The 23541-nt window shown below is 43.9% G+C and overlaps 1 protein-coding gene across 3 annotated transcripts in view; it reads right to left on the minus strand.

Annotated features, from left to right (window-relative positions):
• GLS (glutaminase) overlaps window positions 1-23541 on the minus strand; it is a 90559-nt gene that overhangs the window by 65433 nt on the left and 1585 nt on the right. For all 3 annotated transcript variants that reach the window (XM_061608199.1, XM_061608200.1, XM_061608201.1), the window contains exons 2-4: window positions 6638-6734; window positions 5723-5844; window positions 1134-1263 (exon numbers count right to left, since the gene is read on the minus strand). In XM_061608199.1, the coding sequence (XP_061464183.1) occupies window positions 1134-1263; window positions 5723-5844; window positions 6638-6734 (349 nt within the window). The remainder of the gene's footprint in view (window positions 1-1133; window positions 1264-5722; window positions 5845-6637; window positions 6735-23541) is intronic.

Raw genomic sequence — 23541 nt, forward strand, 5'->3', positions numbered from 1 at the left:
ACCCAAACATGAGGCAGTATACTTGCTGGGGAGGAGGATAAGGGAGAGAGCTCTCTAGCTAGATTTTAGAAGCCTTTAAAGCTTTGTCTTCAATTGCAAAAGAAGCTACTGCTCCAATTAAAACCTGCTGGCTCAACACCAGTATTTTTTAGTAGCAATGTTTCCCTTTTGCACTAAAATTTTAACATGTTTCACTATGAACATGATTATTTTCAAGTATCTGAAATCATGTAGTAGAATTTACTTGCTCGGTAACAGTCCTGTACTCCCCATTCCCATCTTCCATGTACACTGCTCTGAGCAACTTGGAAAAGGGGCAAGATAAAAATGCAGTAACATAAAAATGTGCACACAGAAGCAGCACAGCAAGATGCAAGGGAAAATGGTATTCTTATGCAATCCTCCTATCCAACCCCTTCCAGTGAAAATTATGTGTGTTCCAGAGCATAAGCAACTTATATAGAGGCAAGTGAAAAAGCTAGCATGGGAGGTATGCACAGATCTACTATTCACCCTAAAAGCCCACTGTGCTAGCTATGTGTGCATGCAATTGTACATGCTGCATGGAAAGGGGCTGGGGAGAGCAGGTCTGTGTTGAACTGTTGGGAATTCTTTGCCCATGAGCAACAGACTGGATCATGCCCATAAATATGTAAAAAGGAACCAACATTCCAGTTCAAAAAGAAAAAATCGTATCTTGCACAGCCTTAGAAACACATTCTGAAATCAAGAATTCCAGTTGCCATTCTAGAGTAAAGCATTCTTCAGAGCACTTAAAAAGCAAAGGTAGCCATGATGGCCCATAAGAAAAAAATTCCACAATTGAGCAATATTTTTATTATGACCAAAACGCCCTTTTTAGTCACAAAATGTGACAGGTTTGAGTTCTCAAGGACTCTTCATTAGGCAAGATGTTTTATAACTTGCACTTCCTGCACTGTATAGCATCTTGTCTGAGGAGTTCTGGGGAACTCTTTAGCTTGTCACATTTTTGTGACTTTATAGTCACAATAATAAAATAGTTTATTAGGACTTTTTGGTACTAATGAAAGGATTACCCAAATATGGGATTTGGAGATGGGTTAATATATGGGTAGATGCTAACACAGCAGTTATTTTATCCGAGCACTTACCTGTCCTCCAGATTGTTTTTTAGCATTTTCATACAGCTCATCAATGTGGGAGGCAAATGACATATAATCTGGAATGACAAACTTTCGCCTAAAAGCCTGAGTAAGTAAGACAATGTTGCTTTGGACACACCTATGAAACATGAAAAATGGTTACATGAGTGACAATTCCAATTATGTTCGTCAATGGTTAGTTTGTAAACTAGCCAGCTACTGGTTACAGAGCTGATTTGTTTAACCACTGTAAACAGAATCTTTGTTTCATACAAAACAGAGTCTTTGAAAATAAAATTAAACTCAGAAGAAGTCCTTCCCCTTGCTGCATGGGAGAAGGGGGAGCACACAGCTGGGAATTTAGTTTCACTATTACCATACATCCAGTTGAAATGTCAGGTTAAAATTCCCAGAGGACTGCCAAGATTATGTTACACTTTCAGAGGAACAAGCCAATACCTATTTATGGGTTGTATCCAACAAAATCAATATGTAATGGAACTTCCTTCCCTCTCCTCCCCCTTTGCACCATATCAAACCTGCCTTGGGTTTTCCCCCAACCCTCCAGAAGATTTAGAAGGCTGCAGGGACAGGGACAGGAAAAGGAGGGAAAAGTCCCACTGCACAAGCAGAAGTTTATTATTTGATTTATATCCCGTCCTTCCTCCCAGCAGGAGCCCATGGCAGCAGAAGTTGTTCAACTCATACAATTATTTTGTGAGATATATCCCAATGCTTCCCCCAACATTTAATTATCAGAAATGGTGAAAAAACAGCAGAGTGTAACAAATTCCCTCTTAATTAAGAAGTCAACAGCTCATTACATTTATTAAGAAATTGCAGATTGAATATATTATATTTTTGCAAGATTTGATAAAAGGACTGCAACAAGAACATGTGAAGTTGGAAGACCCAAGAGTCCAAATACACAAAAAACATACACAAAAAAGTACACTGTAAATATCCTCCAACATGGCTGAAAAAAATTCATTTAAATCATCAAGAAAAAAGAATTCTAAAAGAAATCAGTTTCCAACCTTCTAATGTATTTTATTACTGGAAAAATATGCTTATCAACTAGGGTTACCAGGTCTCCGGTTTTCAGCTGGAGTCTCCAGTTTTTGGGGGTCCCCTCCAGTTCTCCAGCTAGCGCCCCTTAATCTCCAGACTCTCAGCTTCAATTTAAAAAAAACACTAAGTTTCTAGGTGGTCTGGTTCCCGAGATATACACCAAAACGTCAACCGCCCCCCCCGCGCGACTGTTAAATCTGTTTTACAGATCTTTATAACAGCTCCTAGCTCTAACTACAACTCCCATCAGCCCAATCCAGTGGCCATGCTGGCTGGGGCTGATGGGAGTTGTAGTTTAAAAAAAGTAACTTTTCCAAGCTCTGGCTCTAACCCCGCCCTTTCAGGATTGTAGCCAATAAATGAAGTCAGGGTTGTGACTTGTTGAACCAGGCATGCCTAGGCTTAATTTCAACGTGAGAAAATAGTGGCTTTGAGATTTTGCAGTTTGCGTATGTAATATGGCTTAAAGGTTTTTTTCTCTTTTGTGCAAGAGTCAGACCCTGGGCTATGAAATATGAAAGTATTTAATCCAATACTTGCTTTCCATGTACCTGGCATAAACCCCACTGAACTCCATTAGGACTTACTTTTGAATAGACATGGTTAGGATTGTGCTGTAAATTAATGGGACTTTTGAGTAAACAGCACAGACTTCTGTTTGTGTTGTAAATCTTTCTCTCCCTCTCCGCTCCTATTTTTAAAGCAACTGGGCAGGGTTTACCTAGGTATCACAGTTTTTATTATGTAGGAAATTAATAATGATTTTTTTTTTTTTAAAAGTTCCTCAATGACCAACTGGTTTGACAATAAACTATTATATGGGGTGTTTTTTTACGCGAGTGAGTGAGTGAGTGAATGAGAGAGAGAGAGAGAGAGAGAGAGAGAGACAGAGAGAGACAGAGACAGAGACAGAGAGAGAGACAGAGAGAGAGACAGAGAGAGAGACAGAGAGAGAGACAGAGAGAGAGACAGAGAGAGATTCCAACAATCCTGTGAGGTAGGGTTGGTGATTGGAAACTAAGGCAGCTCACAATAAGAAATAAATCCCTTTAAAAACCAATAACCATAAAACAAGTATAAACAGTTGGAAAACAGCTTAAAGTGGCATGATTCCAAATTTTGGGTTGGGTGAATGAAGTCTATTTATTTATTTATTTATTATTTTTTATTTGATTTATATCCCGCCCTTCCTCCCAGTAGGAGGCCAGAGCGGCAAACAAAAGCACTAAAAACACTTTAAAAATAATAAAAACAGACTTTAAAATATATTAAAACAAAACATATTTAAAAACATTTTTAAAAGCTTTAAAAACATTTTTTTTAAAGAAAAGGTTTAAAAACATATTAAAAAGCAATTCCAACACAGACATAGACTGGGATAAGGTCTCAACTTAAAAGGCTTGTTAAAAGAACAAGTTCCTTATCACTTGAGGGTACAGTTTTCCCTGGTTGAGTAAGCCCCACTGAATACATTGGGACTTGCTTCTGAGTAAACAAACATAGGATTGCACGATAAATATCTTTACAGGTTGTGTAAATAATGAACATATTTGATAGTCATGCTTATATAAATATTTTGTCATACTGTGTCCCAATAAGTATCCAATTTCACACTATGGTTGTACAATACTTCCTTTACATTTTAAGTATGCCTTGGGGTGGTCATGGTTCTCCATTGTTTTCATCCTGATGGGCAGATAGGCTGAGAGATGGTGAGTAGCCCATGGTCACCCACTACAGTTTAAAGCTCATTTCCATTTTGAAAAATTAATTAAAACAATTTACATGCTGGCCAAATTTATTAAGTGGATTCACACAATACGTTTAAAGCACATCCAACTCGCATTTAAAGTGCACTAAAGAATCCTGGGAAGTGTCGTTTCCCCCTCACAGTTATAGTTCTCACCACTCTTAACAAACTGCAGTTCCCATGATTCTGTTGTGCAATTCATGTGCTTCAAATGGGTGTTGAATGTGCTTTAAATGAATGTTTTGGATCTGCCCTAGGTATGATGTACATTCAAGGGTGAATTGAAAAGAACAATTTTAAAAGATACTTCTTACTCTTACTCATTTCTCAGACCTTTTTCTGAAGTGAAAGGTCAAATCTTTAAAGATGTTTGGAGCAGCCACGTTAAAAGATAAGGGCAGGGCATTCCAGGCAGGGGGTTGCCAACCCTGCTTGAAGATGGATGTCTTTGCAGAGGATCCCTAGTCAAGGTTTACCAACAGCACAATCCAAACTATATCTACTCAGAAGTCAGTCCTGTTGAGTTCTATGGGGCTTAATCCCTTAGTAAGTGTGTTTAGAATTGTAGCCTTCAAGAGCATCCATCTTTACTCCCGAATGCTCCCATGTATCATCTCCACAACACTAGGCTCCTTTGTGTCCCTACAGTGGCCTTCTGATGACTGGCCTGGCCTGAAGGAACTTAAACTCTTCTTGCTGAAAGCAAGTAGGCTAGATTAAATGTTCCCTACTCAGGCTCCATCTTTTAGCTAAGATTTCTATTTTAATTTCCAATCAGCTATTTTTTTTAATTGTATGCTCCAAGCAACTGTGATTGATGCTTAATGTATCATGCTTAATGACATCACTCGGGCCCGCCCCGTGACATCACTCGGGCCTGCCCCTCAAATCTCAGGTTTTGGGATGCTTCTGACCTGGCAACCCTATTATCAACTGGTTGCTATAACAATTTAATTTTTTTAACAGTTCAGTAGTTACGCTATACCCAGGAGCGCAGTCAAAAGCCTGTGGATGTGCAGCCCACATGCCTTTTATTGACATCCCTTTTATATCTGCTTAAGGAAGCAATTGTGAATTTGAATATCTGTCTATGCCAGGGGTTGCCAACATGGTGCCCTCCAGATGGTGTGTACTACAACTCCCTATCAGCCCAACCTGCATGACCTGTGATGATGGAAGTTGTTCTACATCTGAAGAGCACCACATTGGCTACCCTGTTCAGTACACATGTAAAGGCCCTAAGCAAGATTACCTGAAGACATATATGCCCAGAATTTTCCAGAAGCAAGGCAGAGTAGCATTTTTCCATTACATGCCAAGTATGTGTTCAAGTACCTGAATATATATAATTATGGATTAACTATGCAATCATTCCTCCTGGGACAACTAGTCACTTTGTGGAAAAGTCGCTAGGCCTGTGCTGCAGGATTGGGGAAGTTAAACACTCTGTTCACAGTTCTGACTCCTACAGCCACTATTAAACTTTAAAATCTTGGCATGCTAATTATAATCAAGCAGGAATGGCCCCAACAGTTTGGCTCTGAAAGGGATCTAAACTGCCAAGGGACAAAGATTTTATATTAGTAATATCTATTCATTCTTCAAAATGATTATCCACTATGCTGCCAGAAAAATCAAGCAAGTTTTAAAAAGCCATTATTTCTAGGGATATGGCTAGCTTCATTCATCCATCATTCCCCCACCCCACTATTTCCATATCAATAAGCTGGATATGGCAAATTTAAGACTTTGTTTTAGATAAAAAAGAGGTATTTACTTTTTAAAGAGATCTTTATCAAGCATGACACCATCTGATGTTGTTTGAAGAGTTAATCTTAGCATATCCATGCATTCTTTCAGTCTTGGGTCAGATGTTCGTAAACCTGTAGATTTCAGAGCCTATAAAAAAATTTAAACCATTAAACAATTTTCTTCTTCAGAACATAGATTTGGATAACATGCAACTCTAGTACTGAGCACCATCTTGTCTCATTTTCCACCACAATGCAGCAGACGGCTAACAGACACATTCACAGAACAGCTCTATTTTTCAGTACCTTGCCATAACCATGTTTAGACGATTCATAACAACGTACCCTCAGTTTTACAATGCGGATTGATTGATTGATTGATTGCATTTGTATACCGCCCCATAGCCGAAGCTCTCTGGGCGGTTTACAACAATTAAAAACATTAAAAACAAATATACAAATTTAAAAACACATTTTTAAAAAGCAATTTAAAAACACATGCTTAAATGCCTGGGAGATGAGGAAAGTCTTGACCTGGCACTGAAAAGATAACAGTGCTGGCGCCAGGCACACCTCATCAAAAAAATCATCCCTCTCCCTTGTTGCCAGACTCCCAGCTTCCCTCACAGTAGGCACCCGCGGGAGGGCCTTGGATGTTGAGCGTAGTGTACTGGTAGGGTCAGGAGAGGCGTTCCATCAGGTATTGTAGTCCCAAGTCATGTAAGGCTTTACAGGTTAAAACCAGCACCTTGAATGAACAGATTATATCAAGTGCAACCATCTTTCGAGAGTTAAATATCTGAAATGCTCATCTTTAATAACCTCCCATTAATAGACATTCAGCAACCTTGTGACATGCATTGCTTTTCAAAAGTTACCAAAACAGAGCAATATTCAACTATGCTATTTACTGTATAGTTTATTCAAAACAAAAAACCTACCGTGATGAACTTGTGAACTGGTATTTTTTCTTGACCTTCCGCAATAGTATAAAACAACAAATCTTCCAAGCTAGGCAAGAGACCTTGCTTTGTCTTACTATAAGGAGAAACAAGACATGGAAAGAGTGAGAAAACAAGAATCAAGTTCTAGGTAATTTACGCTCTTAACAGTTCACCAACTGCACACTCAAACATATCTAATCAGTTTTTAATATTTCATTATGAAACAGTAATAAGTGTAACCCATTAATTTGCTTTATTGCAAGCTTTATGTTCCATCTAGCATGTACAAGTCTCCCAAAATATGAACATTAAGATTATAGTATATTCAAAATTGAAGTGTTATAATTCAAAATATTAAACTTCAGTTCAATTTTGTGAAATGGATATCTGTTTAAAACAGACTGATAAATGTCGTGCATCATTCACATCTGTTGCAGTTAAATCAAGCAGCCTAGCCCAATATTAGCTCTGGAAGCGACCCAGCTAACAAAACAAACATAGCAAACATTCAATTTACATACAGAATATACCTGAAATGGACAATTCTTGGATAAAGCTTATCAGTTGAAACTGCAGTATAAGCTTTTTCTTCCCCTATTTCCCAGGTCAATACTGTTATGTAATGTTTGTTCAGCCTAATAGCAGTGCTTTAGCATCATTAAACACTTAAAAACATACATATTCAGCATATACCAAAAAGAGCTAAAATACAAAGCGGACATGGTATTGTCATAGTTATCTTTACTGTGTGGAAGTGAGTGTTTACTCTCAGAAAAGTTTCTACCTGGAAAAAAAAACAGACAAGCCATTTGAAGGCAGAACACATGTTACAAACAGTGATGGCCTTCAAAGGCCTAATACAAGGCCATATAGTGAAACCAGTTACTACATCTCAGTTCTCCATTTGCAAAGTGGGAATGGTAGTGACCTAGTTCACTATCCTAAAACCAGTTGAGGACCCATCAAGTATTTGTTTATTTATTTAATTTATAGACCACCTATTCTTCCAAAAGCAAGATGGTGTACAAGGTTCTCCCCCCCCAATTTTATCTTCGCAACAACCCTGTGAGGTAGGTTAGACTTATATGTTTTGGCATATAAGTATGTATGACATATCTAGTAAACAAAAAGGAAAAAAAGACTATGCCATGTTCATTTTACATGGTGTGTGTTGTATCCAACTGAGTGGCTTCACAAGGCTCTTTAATCTAGCAGAGGCTTCCATTAGCAAAAAGGGTAGAGGCCATTTTTGCCAATTCCTCCTTCCCTCAACAGTCCCTTGTACCCCTCCTGAAGTAGTCAAGAGGGTTGGCAGACCTTTATGGGGCTGCAGGAGCAAACCAGGAATTTGCAAAAATCACCTTGCCCCCTTTTCAGCTCACAGAAGCCCTGGCAGATCAAAAAATCTTCCATCAGTGAGGAGACACAATCAAATACAACCCCATATAAATACATCACACTTTTTCCCAATAGCTAAAAGTATCTGAAGTAAAATTTCTGATGGGAGGGAGGTCAATAAAGCACACGTCATGTGGCTTAGATATTATAACAAATATCAAAACTCATTCAACATTGTGTGTGGAAATTATTCTTCCTGGAATACTTGTAACTATTTTAACCATATATGCTTCTATTCTATGTTTTAGATGTTAAGGGGGAAGGCACTGAAGACTACTGTATTACTTAGCATGCCTTATAATCCCCTGAAAAGGAAAATGACGTGTTTGATTTTAGATATGATTGGTATGGCATCCATTCCAGTTGCTCCGTTTGACCTGTATTTTATTAATTATATTTTTAGAAATGTATTGTTTAATTATTGTTTTAATTCAGCTAAGTATAGCACTTTTTTTTTCTGCCCGTGTCATCTTTATCAAGATATGAGTACCAGCACTTTTTTTTTTTTTAACACACACAAAAAAGCACTGGGTATATAGTGGTGAGAAATTTTCTGGAAATTTTTCCACTCACCCCCAAAGTATTTCCTGCAAGGATAAAAGATAAGGATGACAAAGTCTCTTCCCTTTTTAACAGTAGAAATGATACAAAAATAGTAGCTTCTTCCTTCCAGAACTTCAGTACAGTAGGGCCCCACTCATACAGCGGGTTACGTTCCGGACAGCCGCTGTAAAGCAAAAACCGCTGTAAAGCAGAATAGGATGGCACACGATGCCCGAAAACCGCCATAAAAGCAGAACAAGCGCCGTATGAGTGGGGCTTTAGTCTAATTGTGTCTAATTCCGCATGCCGTGGACACAGGAAGCGGGCCAGAGGCGATCAGTTGCGATCCGGTCCGGTGGAATCGGTTTCAGCCTCTTCCCTCTGAGGAAGTGGACAAGGTGCTCTCTACTGTGAGACCGACCACTTGTTTGTTTGACCCTTGCCCCACGTGGCTCATTGTGGGCTGCAAAGAGAGACTGAGCGAAGGGATAATGGCGGTGGTAAATGCTTCCTTGGAAGAGGGTGCATTGCCATCCGCCCTCAAGGAGGCAGTAATAAAGCCCATCTTGAAAAAACCCTCCTTGGATCCCCAAGATTTAAACAACTTTTGCCCAGTCTCCAATTTACCATTCTTGGGCAAGGTGATCGAACGTGTGGTGGCCAAACAGCTACAGACACACTTGGAGGAAACAGATTACTTAGATCCATTCCAATCGGGCTTCAGGACTGGATATGGAACTGAAACAGCCTTGGTCGCTCTGGTGGATGATTTAAGGAGGGCGTTGGATAGGGCAGAACACTCCTTCCTCGTCCTCCTGGATCTCTCAGCGGCTTTTGATACCGTTGACCACAGTATCCTCCTGGATCGCCTGGAGGGAATGGGAATTGGGGGCACTGTTTTACGGTGGTTCCGTTCCTATCTCTCTGACAGGCACCAGAGGGTGGCATTGGGAGAGGAGGTTTCAGACCCTTGGCCTCTCAATTGTGGTGTGCCACAGGGTTCTATCCTCTCTCCCATGCTGTTTAACATCTATGTAAAGCCGCTGGGGGCTATCATCAGGAGATTTGGGTTGCAGTGTCACCAATATGCAGATGACACTCAGCTGTATCTCTCATTTAAGTTCTCACCGGAGTTGGCTGTGGAGACTATTTCCAAGTGCCTGGAGTCTGTAAGTGAATGGATGGGAGGAAACAGGCTGAAACTGAACCCTGACAAGACCGAGGTACTGCTTGTGGGAGATAAGAGAAGGATAGGAGATATTGACCTGACGCTGAACGGGGTTAGATTGCCCCTGAAGGACCAGGTTCGCAGCCTCGGGGTCATTCTTGACTCCCAGCTGTCCATGGAGGCTCAGGTGTCAGCGGTGAGCCGGGCAGCTTGGTATCAATTACGTCTGATACAGAGGCTGCAACCCTACCTTCCGGTCCATCTGCTCCCACGGGTGGTGCATGCCCTGGTCTCCTCTCGCTTAGACTACTGTAATGCGCTCTACGTGGGGCTACCCTTGAAGACGGTCCGGAAATTACAACTGGTACAGAATGCGGCGGCACGGTTGATTAAAAACAGCCGCCGCCGGGATCATATCACCCCAGTGCTGGAAGATCTGCACTGGCTACCAGTTGTGTACCGAGCCCAATTCAAGGTGTTGGTGTTAACCTTTAAAGCCCTATATGGTGTCGGTCCAGTTTATCTAAAGGAGCATCTCCAGCATCACCAAATATGCCGCCTGACGAGATCTGCCTCACAAGACCTTCTCTCGGTCCCACCAGTTAAGACAGCTAGGCTGGTGCGGACCAGAGAGAGGGCATTCTCAGTTGTGGCCCCCACCCTCTGGAACTCTCTGCCATACGACATTCGCCATGCCCCCTCCCTGGCAGGTTTCCACCAAGGATTGAAAACTTCGTTGTTTCAGCGGGCATACAAGTCTCCTAGATAATTTTAGTTTACAGTGTATAGATGTAGGTTGGTGGATTATAATTGTTTTATATGTTAAAACTGTATTATATGTTGTATTTTTAATTATGTACGCTGCCTAGAGTGGCCGTTCATTCAGCCAGATAGGCGGCCTAAAAATAAAATTTTATTATTATTTATTAATTGAGACCGCTGTATTAGCGAATTGCTGTAGAGCAAAGTGCCGTAAAGAGGGGCCCTACTGTACATTGAACAACTCATTCAAGTTATGTACTGCTTTCCATTCAGATGTGCTAACTAGTTAACCCAGGTCAACTTCCCCTTTCATTTTGTATTACAAATATTTTTCTAGGTTTGAATTTGAGAATGTTGGTATGTAAATCCAGTTTCTCTCACTGGGAGATCCAGTGCCTGCAAGGGAAGAGGACCATCACCGCCCAGGGAGGGAGAGCCATCTGCCTGCTTTGCTGCTGCTGCTGCTGCTGCTTGGCCAACATCTCTGCTCTCTCCTTCTTGGGCTCCTGCTCTGCACGTGGGCACCTTGCAGGACCAGGCTCCAGGTACTCATCCAGCTGTGCCTGATACTGTTCCACCTGTCCCTTCTCTGGAGGGGATATATAAGCCGGCTGGCTGAGGGGGCTTGGGAGATCCAGTGCCTGCAAGGGAAGAGGACCATCACCGCCCAGGGAGGGAGAGCCATCTGCCTGCTTTGCTGCTTGGCCAACATCTCTGCTCTCTCCTTCTTGGGCTCCTGCTCTGCACGTAGGCACCTTGCAGGACCAGGCCTCAGGTACTCAGCCAGCTGTGCCTGATACTGTTCCATCTGTCCCTTCTTTGGAGGGGATATATAAGCCGGCTGGCTGAGGGGGCTTGGGAGATCCAGTGCCTGCAAGGGAAGAGGACCATCACCGCCCAGGGAGGGAGAGCCATCTGCCTGCTTTGCTGCTGCTGCTGCTTGGCCAACATCTCTGCTCTCTCCTTCTTGGGCTCCTGCTCTGCACGTGGGCACCTTGCAGGACCAGGCCTCAGGTACTCAGCCAGCTGTGCCTGATACTGTTCCATCTGTCCCTTCTTTGGAGGGGATATATAAGCCGGCTGGCTGAGGGGGCTTGGGAGACCCATTGCCTGCTGTCCATCGCTTTTGGGCCCCTATTACATCAGCTACTACGGACTGCCGGTTGCTGAAGCCCCTCGGATGCTGCTGTGCTGTCTGAATGTATGAGTGGGTTGTATGAGTGAGTGTGTGATTGTGTGTATATGCCATGAGTTTTATTATTTATTTTATTTTTATTATGTGCCTGGGCGAGAGGACAGTGTTGTGGGAGGGTGGACCAAAGGGGGCCCCTATTAGTGTAGTGACGGGTAATGGGAGGTATGGCGCTGTGAGTAGGACATGCCAGTTAAGGGGAACTCGCCCCAGACAACTAGTGGCTGTGACGTGTTCCGGTCCTCCCCACACCCACAGGATTGCTGGTAGTTCTATCAGCCAACCCTCGGATCTCCAGTTGCTGCTTTTCAATGCCAGATCAGTAAATAATAAAACCTTCCTCATCCATGACCTAATTGTGGATGAGGCGGCCGATCTGGCATGTATTACCGAGACCTGGGTGAGCGATCTGGGAGGTATTAATCTCTCCCAGTTGTGCCCACCTGGGTATTCGGTTCAGCATCTGGGTAGATCCGAGGGTCGGGGAGGGGGAATCGCTGTGGTCTATAGAAGTTCCATCCCTCTTGTTAGGCACCCTATCCAGGTGGCTAATGGTCTAGAGTGTCTACACATAACGTTGGGTCAGCGAGACAGACTGGGAATACTGTTGGTGTACCGTCCACCCTGCTGCCCAACAGCCTCCCTAACTGAGCTGACAGAGGTGGTCTCGGATCTATTGTTGCGTTCCCCCAAACTTTTGGTATTGGGGGATCTCAACAGTCATGCTGAGGCCGCTTTATCTGGAGCAGCTCAGGACTTCATGACCTCCATGACAGCCATGGGGCTGTCTCAATTTGCTACTGGCCCTACGCATGTGTTGGGGCACACTCTGGACTTGATTTTTGCCTCTGGATTAGGGGATGGTGATCTGAGAGTCAGGAATTTTACATCTATTCCTTTGTCATGGTCAGATCACCGCCTATTAAGGTTTAGACTCACATTGTCTTCTCCCCTCTGCAAGGGTGGAGGACCAATTAAGATGGTCCGTCCCCAGAGACTAATGAATCCTGAGGGTTTTCTGATGGCTCTAGGGAATTTTCCGGCTGATAGAACTGACGGTCCTGTCGAAACCCTGGCCACGCTGTGGAATACAGAAATGGCCCGGGCAGTTGACACGATCGCCCCGGTGCGCCCTCTCCGTTGCAGAGCTCAATTGGCTCCCTGGTTTACCCCGGAGCTAAGAGTGATGAAGCAAGAAAGAAGACGGCTTGAGTGCAAATGGAGGCGAACTCCCGACGGCTGTAATCATGCACTTGTGAGGGTCTCTACCAAACTCTATGTGAAGGCAGTGAGAGCAGCAAAGAAGCAATACTTTGCTGTCTCTATTCAGTCATCTCTTAACTGCCCAGCGGAACTTTATAAAGTTGTCCGGAGACTTTTACACTCTGGTCCCCAGGACGCAATAACACCATCAATTGCCCGCTGTAATGAGTTTGCGCGACACTTTCGTGATAAGATCATGAACATCCGCCGGGACCTTGACTCCATTATTGTAGCAGTTGATCCTAATAAGGTGTCCAGAGCACAGTCTTGTCCTGTTTTACTGGATGAGTTTCAGTTGGTACAGCTCGAGGATGTGGACAAGGTGCTTGGACAGGTGCGGGCGACCACTTCTGCTCTGGATCCTTGCCCCTCATGGCTAATAAAAGCTAGCAGAAATGGAACAGCCGGCTGGGCCAAGGAGGTGATTAATGCCTCTTTACGAGAGGGAGTGGTCCCACCCTGCCTGAAACAGGCGGTGGTGAGACCGCTCCTAAAAAAACCCTCCTTGGACCCTGATAATTTGGACAACTATAGGCCGGTAGCAAATGTTCCATTCCTGGGCAAGGTCCTAGAGCGTGTGGTCGCTCGCCAACTCCAGGCTCTCTTGGATGAAACTGATTATCTGGACCCATTTCAATCGGGCTTACGGCCGGGGTTTGGTACAGAAACGGCCTTGGTCGCCCTGTATGATGACCTCTGTCGGGAGAAAGACAGAGGGAGTGTAACTCTGTTGGTTCTCCTTGATCTCTCAGCGGCGTTTGATACCATCGACCATGGTATCCTTCTGGAGCGACTTACGGATTTAGGAGTGGGAGGCACTGCTTGGCGGTGGCTCTGCTCCTATCTCGGGAATCGTCTCCAGAAGGTGATGCTGGGGGAACATTACTCGAGTCCCTGGGTACTCCAATATGGGGTCCCGCAGGGTTCAGTTCTGTCCCCCATGCTTTTTAATATCTATATGAAGCCGCTGGGTGAGGTCATCAGGAGTTTTGGAGTGCGTTTCCAGCAATATGCTGATGATACGCAGCTCTACTACTCCTTTTCATCTTCGTCAGGTGAGGCTGTTGATGTACTAGACCGCTGCCTGGCCGCGATAATGGGCTGGATGAGAGCTAATAAACTGAAACTCAATCCTAACAAGACTGAGATGCTGTTGGTGGGAGGGCCCTCTGCCCAGATGGTTGATGTTCGACCTGCCCTAGATGGGGTTACACTCCCCCTAAAGGAGCAGGTATGTAGTTTGGGGGTCTTATTAGACCCGCTCCTGTCACTTGAGGCTCAGGTAGCCTCGGTGGCACGGAATGCATTCTACCAGCTTCGGCTGGTAGCCCAACTACGACCCTATCTGGACAGGGAGAATCTCGCCTCAGTTATCCATGCTATGGTAACCTCTAGATTGGACTACTGTAATGCACTCTACGTGGGGCTACCTGTGAAGACGGTTCGGAAACTTCAGCTAGTGCAAAATGCTGCGGCCAGAGTTCTCACTGGGACAAAGAAATTTGACCATATAACACCTGTCCTGGCGCAGCTGCACTGGCTACCGATATGTTTCCGGGCCAGATTCAAAGTGTTGGTTCTTACCTATAAAGCCCTAAACGGCATCGGACCGCAATACCTGGTGGAACGCCTCTCTCGCTATGTACCTACCCGTTCACTACGCTCGACGTCGAAGGCCCTTCTCCGGGTCCCAACTCATAAAGAGGCCCGGAGATCAACAACTAGATCTAGGGCCTTCTCGGTGGTGGCCCCCGAACTATGGAATGCCCTCCCAGACGAGATACGCCTGGCACCTTCTTTGTTATCTTTTCGGCGCCAGGTAAAAACCTACCTTTTCGCCCAGGCTTTTTAAACATTTTAAATTTAATTTTAAACCTAATATGGATTTTAATTTATAAACTCAATGGCAATTCTATTTCGGATTTTTATCATGTTATATTTTTCACACTTGCTCATATTTTAATTGTGATTTTATTTGTTGTACACCGCCCTGAGAGCTTTCTGCTATAGGGCGGTCTAGAAATGTAATTAAATAAAAATAAAAATAAAATTAAGTGAGTGAAAAGATGCATTTAAAACATGAGAAAAGTTCCATATAAGAACTAGTTTGTTTTTCAGAAGCTTAACAGGATATTTTAAAGCTTTCCAATATAAAAGGATAACATAAACCAGGGGTAGGTAGCCTTTTTTCCCCAATCAGGGGTCAATGACAGGAGGGAGGGGGAATCAATCAGGAAGCCTCACACAAGTAAAAATCTCCTCTCCTGCCTGGCCAGAAATGACTCCTCAGATGAAGATCCCAATGACACAATATTTAAAGATGTTATGAGCCCTTCTGATGCCAGCACTATCCCAGGCACTCACAGCATCTCTGCAAAAAGTGACACTATAACCATCTGGAGCAGAGGAAACTAGGGACAAGGTTCCCAACACACCTATGACAGCTCCTTCATCTGCGGAATCAGAGTGGGAGGTCAAACTACCTCCAGATCCAAGAAATGCTGGCTTCAGAAGGTATAGGCACAGGCAGTCACCCATCAAAAGATTGCATTCCTCAAGGACCAAAAGAACCAAGCTCCTCAGGAGTAAGGGGGCTCCTAAGAAGCAGAGAATCCTGAAGGCTGGGCTAAAACATTATAGCTGGGTCTGGGTGACCAGGCTACATAAGCTTCCCATTGATTATTAGTTGCTGGAACAATGCAGGACTTTAGCTCTCTGTAACCCACCTTCTTGTTCTTGCTTCCTACCCTGACTGACCCTGTGCTACAGGCCCCTGTTAATACCTTGCTCTTGAAAAGCTGCCTGCCTTTGGACTTCTCTGCTGTGTTTGCTTCATGACCCTAGTATTGGACCACATCTTTTTTTTTACTGCCTCACCATGTTGGTCCTTAAGACCCCGTGTTTCTGGATTGGTCTGATATGTGATGGCTACCTAAACTCTCGAGAGCCCGTGTGGCACAGTGGTTAGAGTGTTGGACTATGACCTGGGAGACTAGGGTTCAAATCCCCACACAGCCATGAAGCTCACTGGGTGACCTTGGGCCAGTCACTGCCTCTCAGTCTCATGAAAACCCTATTCATAGGGTCGCCATAAGTCGGAACCAACTTGAAGGCAGTCCATTTTCATTTTACCTTAACTCTCCAGAGTTTGGTCATCTCCTTGTCCTAGGGATCTAGCTTTCCCACCCGATACAAAGACAATGCATTAGTCACTTCTAGCCAGCCTTTGTACATATTTGGTAACAAAAAGTTACATTTCAAAACTGTGCACTCTTTTGTACAGTATCAGACACATAGCTAGTACTGTATAAATGAACATTTAACAAACAATATTGTGTAATGATAATGATCCTGGAGGCATAGCGAACACTTGGCTTGCACACATGATCCACCATAATCTATGGGGTGGAAAGATCCACAAATGTACAAAGCACATACTATATAGCTACCAGATCTTCAGGAAATTCAGGTGACCTTTGGTTATACATTTTCTCTATTATGACATGGTGGATGGTCTAGTGGTTAGACCAGTACTGAGCAAATCTAGATTCAGTCACTCAGCCATGAAGGTCATCTGGTGACCTTCAGCCAATCTCTCAGCATGGCCTACTTCACAAGGTTGCTATGAAAATAAAATGAAGGAGAGAACCGTGTGCACTCTGTTGTATCCAGATGCGTAGTGCTCAGAGTAGATCCACAACTGAGGATGAAATATGGAAAAGTCTACCAGGGCAGGGTAGAAAAAAAGTGCTGGATCAGATCTCCCATACCACAGCAGATAAGTACATGCATGCTTCATGCTGCCAGGGGAGAAACAATCCTAACAAGAGCTAACAGTATGCAGGCATTAATACAATTACAGAAAGTGAGAAGGGTGGAATTTTTTCTGTAACAGAAAGTTCTCTGCTGCTATATTCTTCTGCTGAACATTTTCTGTTTCCAAAAATGCATCGTTCTATGAAATTCATTAGTAAGATAATGGATACGATACCAGTCAATTGGGCAGTTTCAAAGTTTGTAATTATTTTTTCAAGATGACTAGACTTAGGAAATATCTATACATCTAACGCACAACTTTTTGAGCAAGCTTGAATTTGCATTTTAAGAATTTTCAGTGCATTGTGTGGGTGACTGTGATTTGGTGAGTGTGTATTGTGTGTTTTATTGGTTTTAATATGTGCCTGGGAGAGAGTATTATACATCGACCGGGGAGACTTTCGGGGGCCCCAATTAGCGTAGTGACGGGTAATGGGAGGTACGGCGTTGTGAGGAGAACGTGCCAGATAAGGGGAACTCGTCCCAGACAAGTAGTGTCTGTGACCTGTTCCGGTTCTCCTCACATCCCCAGGACTGCTGGTTGTCCTATCAGTCAGCCTTCGGATCTCCATGTGCTGTTGTTAAACGCCAGGTCGGTTCACCATAAGATCTCCCTTGTTCATGATTTAATTGTGGAGGAGGCGGCCGACCTGGCGTGCATAACTGAAACCTGGGTGGGCGATCAGGGAGGAGTTGCTCTTTCCCAGCTCTGCCCACCTGGGTATACGGTTCAGCATCATGGTAGAACCGAAGGACGGGGAGGTGGGGTTGCTGTGGTCTATAGGAGTTCTTTCTCACTCACCAAGCACCCTGTCCAGGTGTCGACTGGTTTGGAGTGTCTCCACCTTGTGCTGGGCCAGAGAGACAGACTGGGAATTTTGTTGGTGTACCGCCCACCCTGCTCCCCAACAAATTCCCTAACTGAGCTGACAGAGGTAGTCTCGGAGGTATTGCTGCGGTCCCCTAGACTATTGATACTGGGGGACTTCAACATCCATGCCGAGACTGCTCTATCTGGGGCGGCTCAGGACTTCATGGCCTCCATGACAACCATGGGGCTGTCTCAGGTTGTTACTGGCCCAACGCATGTGTCGGGACATACTCTTGATTTGATCTTCGCCACTGGACATGGAGATGGTGATCTGGTGGTTGGGGGTTTTTCATCTACCCCATTGTCATGGACAGATCACCGCTTGCTGAAGTTTAGGCTCACAGCGACCCTTTCCCTCTGCAAGGGTGGGGGACCTATTAAATTGGTCCGCCCCCGGAGACTAATGGATCCTGAGGGTTTCCAAAGGGCTCTGGGGGATTTCCCGACTGAGAAGACTGGCACTCCTGTCGAAGCTCTGTTCGGATTGTGGAATACGGAGATGACCCGGGCGGTTGACACGATCGCTCCCATGCGCCCCCTCCTATGTAGAGCTCATACAGCTCCATGGTATACCGTGGAGCTGAGAGTGATGAAGCAAGAAAGGAGGAGGCTTGAGTGCAGATGGAGGCGAACTCCTGACGAATGCAATTATGCCTTGGTGAGTGCCTCTTCTAAGCAGTATATAGTAGCGGTGAGGGCAGCAAAAAAGAGATATTTTGCTGCCATAATTAAGGCATCTCTCTCCCGCCCGGCGGAGCTCTTTAAAATCGTACGAGGGCTTTTACATTCTGGCCCTCGGGACATCATAGATTCATCTGTAGCCCGCTGTGATGAGTTCGTGAGGCACTTCCAGGATAAGATTGCATGCATTCGTTGGGACTTAGACTCCAATATTATGGCAGTGGGATCTAATGAAGCATCCAGAACACGGTCTTGTCCTTGTTTATTGGATGAGTTTCAGTCTGTACAGCTTGAGGATGTTGACAAGATCCTTGGACTGGTGCGGGCGACCACATCTGTGCTGGACCCTTGCCCCTCTTGTCTGGTGAAAGGTGGCAGGACCGGAACCGCTGGCTGGGCCAAGGAGATAATAAACGCCTCTCTGAGAAAGGGAGTGGTCCCTGACTGCCTAAAAGAGGCGGTTGTGAGACCGCTCCTGAAGAAACCCTCTTTGGACCCAGATAACCTGAACAATTATAGACCTGTGGCGAATGTTCCGTTCCTGGGCAAGGTGCTAGAACGGGTGGTTGCCGGCCAGCTCCAGGGGCTCTTGGATGACACTGATTATCTTAATCCGGTTTCAGGCCCGGTTTTGGCACCGAAACAGCCTTGGTCGCCCTGTACGATGACCTTTGTCGGGAGAGGGACAGGGGGAGTGTGACTCTGTTGATTCTCCTTGATCTCTCAGCTGCTTTTGATACCATCGACCATGGTATCCTTCTGGGAAGACTCATGGAGTTGGGAGTTGGGGGTACTGCTTGGCAGTGGCTCCGCTCCTACTTGGTGGGTCGCCACCAGAAGGTAGTGCTTGGGGAACACTGCTCGATGCCCTGGACTCTCCATTGTGGAGTCCCGCAGGGATCGGTACTGTCCCCCATGCTTTTCAACATCTACATGAAGCCGCTGGGTGCGGTCATCAGGAGTTTTGGGGTGTGTTGCCATCAGTACGCTGATGACACGCAGCTCTATTTCTCCTTTTCATCCTCTTCAGGTGAGGCTGTTAACGTGCTAAACCGCTGCCTGGCCGCGATAATGGACTGGATGGGAGCTAACTGAAGCTCAATCCAGACAAGACCGAGACGCTGTTGGTGAGTGTCTTCTCTGCCCAGATGGAGGATGTTCATCCTGTTCTTGATGGGGTTACACTCCCCTTGAAGGAACAGGTGCGTAGCTTGGGGGTTCTTTTTGATCCTTCCTTGTCACTTGAGGCCCAGGTGGCCTCGGTGGCACGGAATGCTTTCTACCATCTTCGCCTGGTAGCCCAGCTACGTCCCTATCTGGACAGTGACGACCTCGCCTCAGTTGTTCATGCTCTGGTAACTTCTAGACTGGACTACTGCAATGCGCTCTACGTTGGGCTGCCCCTGAAGACTGTTCGGAAACTACAACTAGTCCAGAATGCAGCGGCCAGATTGCTGACGCAGACCAGAAGGTCCGCTCATATAACACCTGGTCTGGCCTGTCTGCACTGGCTTCCTGTTTGTTTCCGGGCTAGATTCAAAGTGCTGGTTTTGACCCTATAAAGCCCTACACGGCATGGGACCGCAATACCTGGTGGACCGCCTCTCCCAATATGAACCTACCCGGACACTGCGCTCAACATCTAAGGCCCTCCTCCGAGTGCCATCCCATCGAGAAGCTCGGAGGGTGGTGACTAGAACCAGGGCCTTTTCTGTGGTGGCCCCCGAACTGTGGAACAGCCTCCCCGATGAGGTGCGCCTGGCACCGACGCTACTATCTTTTCGGCGCCAGGTGAAAACCTTTTTATACTCCCAGGCATTTTAATGTGTGTTTTAATGGTATTTTCATCATTATTTGTATTTTTGGATGTTGTTTGGTTCTTTTATTGTTTGTTTGTTTTGTTTTCTTGATTTATTATATTTATATATTGCTTGTTTTTTATCTTTTTGTACACCGCCCAGAGAGCCTTCAGGCGGTATATAAATTAAATAAAATAAATAAATAAATTTTCGTTTAGACCTGGGCACTGAGGTATATTTGTACCCCAATGAGATTTCCAATGGAAGGAAAGGGTAACTTTGTCCCCCAGAGACCATTTTTTCCTGTGTGGTCAGCATAAGTGTGCTTGACAATACCAAAGCACCTTGAGCCAAAAAAAAAACCACACTTATTCAGAGGTGGTAGATTTTTTCTGAGCTGGCCCCTTCCCTGTGCATATTGAACAGAGTTTGGCAGGATTCTATAATCCAGACAGACTGGTGGATTACTCAGTTTTGGTGGAAGCAAAGCTGTACAGATGATGGGATTATTTTATAGGGGATCAACCATTATTAAGAAATGTATGGAGGGAAAAGTTAGGAGAGGTGAGGGCACCCTGTAAGACATAGTTTCAACTGTTTATTCACAAGCCTGCGATTATAGACGTGGGTACCAGGTCCTGACATCATGAGAAACATGGATCTCTAGTATCTAGTGTTAACAGTAATGACAAAGGACTGGTATCCAGGATATATAAATACTTAGGAAGTGCGGATACGAGGATGCAACAAACATCTAAGGCATATTGGGAAAGAGAACTGGGAATAGAAATAGATGAGGAAAGATGACAGGATATGTGAGTTAAGTTCCCTTATATCTCAATTGCCAATTCACATAGATAAACAACATTAAAAATAATACAGAGATGGTATTGGACACACACCCCTTAGGATGTGGCATGTAATGAAAACTGGATCCCCAGAGTGTTGGCAGAAATGCAGGGGATGGAATCCTATAAGCACATGTGATGGGATTGTGAGAATGTCAAAAAAATGGGTTCAGGTACAAAATGAAATGGGTAAGATTACTGAACAGACGGTGCACCTGCCGCAAGAATTAGCACTGTTAAATTTATTCGTAAATGAAAATACTGGAATGCCAAGTAAAAAATTACTTAGTTTTATGTTAATAGCTGTCTGCTGGAACGATCTAGTGGGGGTGTCAGTAGACAGATGGTATGGAAAAATATGGGAGATGGCATTGTTAGAAAAGTTAACTCAGATACTGAAAGTGAGCAAAGGATTAAAAAAAGAAATACACATACACACAATGTTAGCAACAATTTCTTCTCTTCACATCACATGCTGAAACTTGAACAGTACCCACCCCTTAATAAAATTGTGGAGATCATGATCACCTTCTCTATACATTATGAAATAAGCGAGAACGATAATGAATGATGGAGTGCAAAATATAAGGGTACGGATAAATAAGGATTTGGAGCAATGTGCAGTGGGTAGTGTGGGGACCAGCCTTCACAGGGCCAGCCTACAATGTAGAGACACACACACTTCAACTTCAGACTTTCACCAATGCATGAAGTTTATTGGGGTTGGGGGCAGCGAGCACAGCCCCAGTTTTACCTCTACCCGACTCTCATTGCATAAGCAACTTAACACCCAAACAAGGTTTTAACTGTAGCTACAAACAGAAAATATAATCCCATGCTAAAGTGTTTATATTCTGCTATCAACAAATCCAAACACTTATACAGTTGATTTGATTTTAGTGTTACTTAATTCCTTCTAGTTGCAAAGCTTGGCATCTTTGAAGAATATTGCTAAGGAGAACAAGTAGAGTGAGCATGAGACTTTTTTTTTTGTTTATTTCCTACACATCTTCTTTCCAAAATGAAAGAAGGAAGCAGCATACATGTGGCTCCAGGCACTAGCCCATCCAGGCACTGACAAGACTCAAACCTACTTAGTTTCAGCAAGGTAGTTGTCTCATACGCTTTCACGTCTGTGGCATGAACCTGAACCATGAGCATCATACATCTGTCTGCTTACATTATTTTCCTGCCTGCTGAAAGCTCCAGGTAGGCTCTGTGGATTTCAAAGTATATAGTAGACAGGAGCTGCATGTTTTCTGTAACCTTCTCTTTCACAAAAGTGAAAAAGATTTGATCGGAGAAATAATAGAAGGGTCAAGCTCCTTAACTCTTTCCCTTCCAGCCATTTTCCCATTCAAAATCACTCTCTAACTGCTCTTCCAATGAAGAAAAAAATACAACCTGCATTTTCTCTCAGGGGGTGGGTGGGAGGGATTTGAAAACTTAAATTTTATCGCACCTTTTTATTAACCATACGCCACTTCCAGCAAAGTCTCAAAGCGGGTTAATCTACATACTAGCCAATGATGCTATTGAAAACATAGCTGATTTTTGATAGATGCGTTGCAAATGGTCTTGACTCAACCTTTAAAGGTGACTTGTGATATCAAAGCTAGCACTGAAAATTAAATTTTACTTATTTCAACAGTGAGTTAGCTAAAGGTTGTAGAGCTAACAAGTACAGAAATATTATTTAGTATGACCAATTATCACTGGATTAGAAAAAGGAGAGAATATTTGCATTGCGCTTGATACAAAGAGGCTAATAATTCAACTGCATATTTCTGCACGCAGCCACTTTATCCTTACTGAAAAAATAGTGACTTGTCATGGCGCCTTCCTAGGGAGGCAAACAAAAACTTTTGTGACACTTCGAAGACTAACAACTGAGTTCATTCTAAAATACCTATCCAGTTATCTCTTTTGCCAGTACAGGACTAACAACTAAAGAATGACTAATTCAGCCAGAAGATTCTTTCCAAGCTACATGTAGGGATGGAAAGATCTGACCATTTTGGTTCTCTCAGTTTCTCACTTTTCTAATGTTAAATTCAGTTATCTACATTTCTGCAGCAAACTGCAAAAAAAATTTAAATCCTCATGACAATTCTCCACCATCTTAGTGCAAATTTCTCCAAATAAACACATTTTTGTAGGCAGTTATGACAAAGGTACACATTTTTGCAAGCCATTTCTCATCATTTCATGCCTTTTTGCATGTTATTTTTACTCATGTATTCATTTTTATGCACACTTTCCCCTAATATATGCGTTTTTGTAAATGGTGTTTAGTTGGCAAACTGCAGCCCAAAATTCTCATAAATGCGAATTTCAAAGGATGGCTGTGTTTTGGTTCTCATATTGTTTCGGAAAGTGCGAATTTGATAAATTCTGCTTGAAATGTGAACTGAATCAAAATTCTTACCCATCCCTAGCTACATGCAACACTTAGATGCAATGTTTTGTTGTTAAAGATAATGTTTCATCTTATGCTACCCACAATGTTCAATTCTTGATGCTGGGAGGTAGCAAAGGACAAGAAAACTCAACCAAGGAG

Source organism: Rhineura floridana, chromosome 2 (assembly GCF_030035675.1).
Source record: "Rhineura floridana isolate rRhiFlo1 chromosome 2, rRhiFlo1.hap2, whole genome shotgun sequence".
Classification (NCBI taxonomy): domain Eukaryota; kingdom Metazoa; phylum Chordata; class Lepidosauria; order Squamata; family Rhineuridae; genus Rhineura; species Rhineura floridana.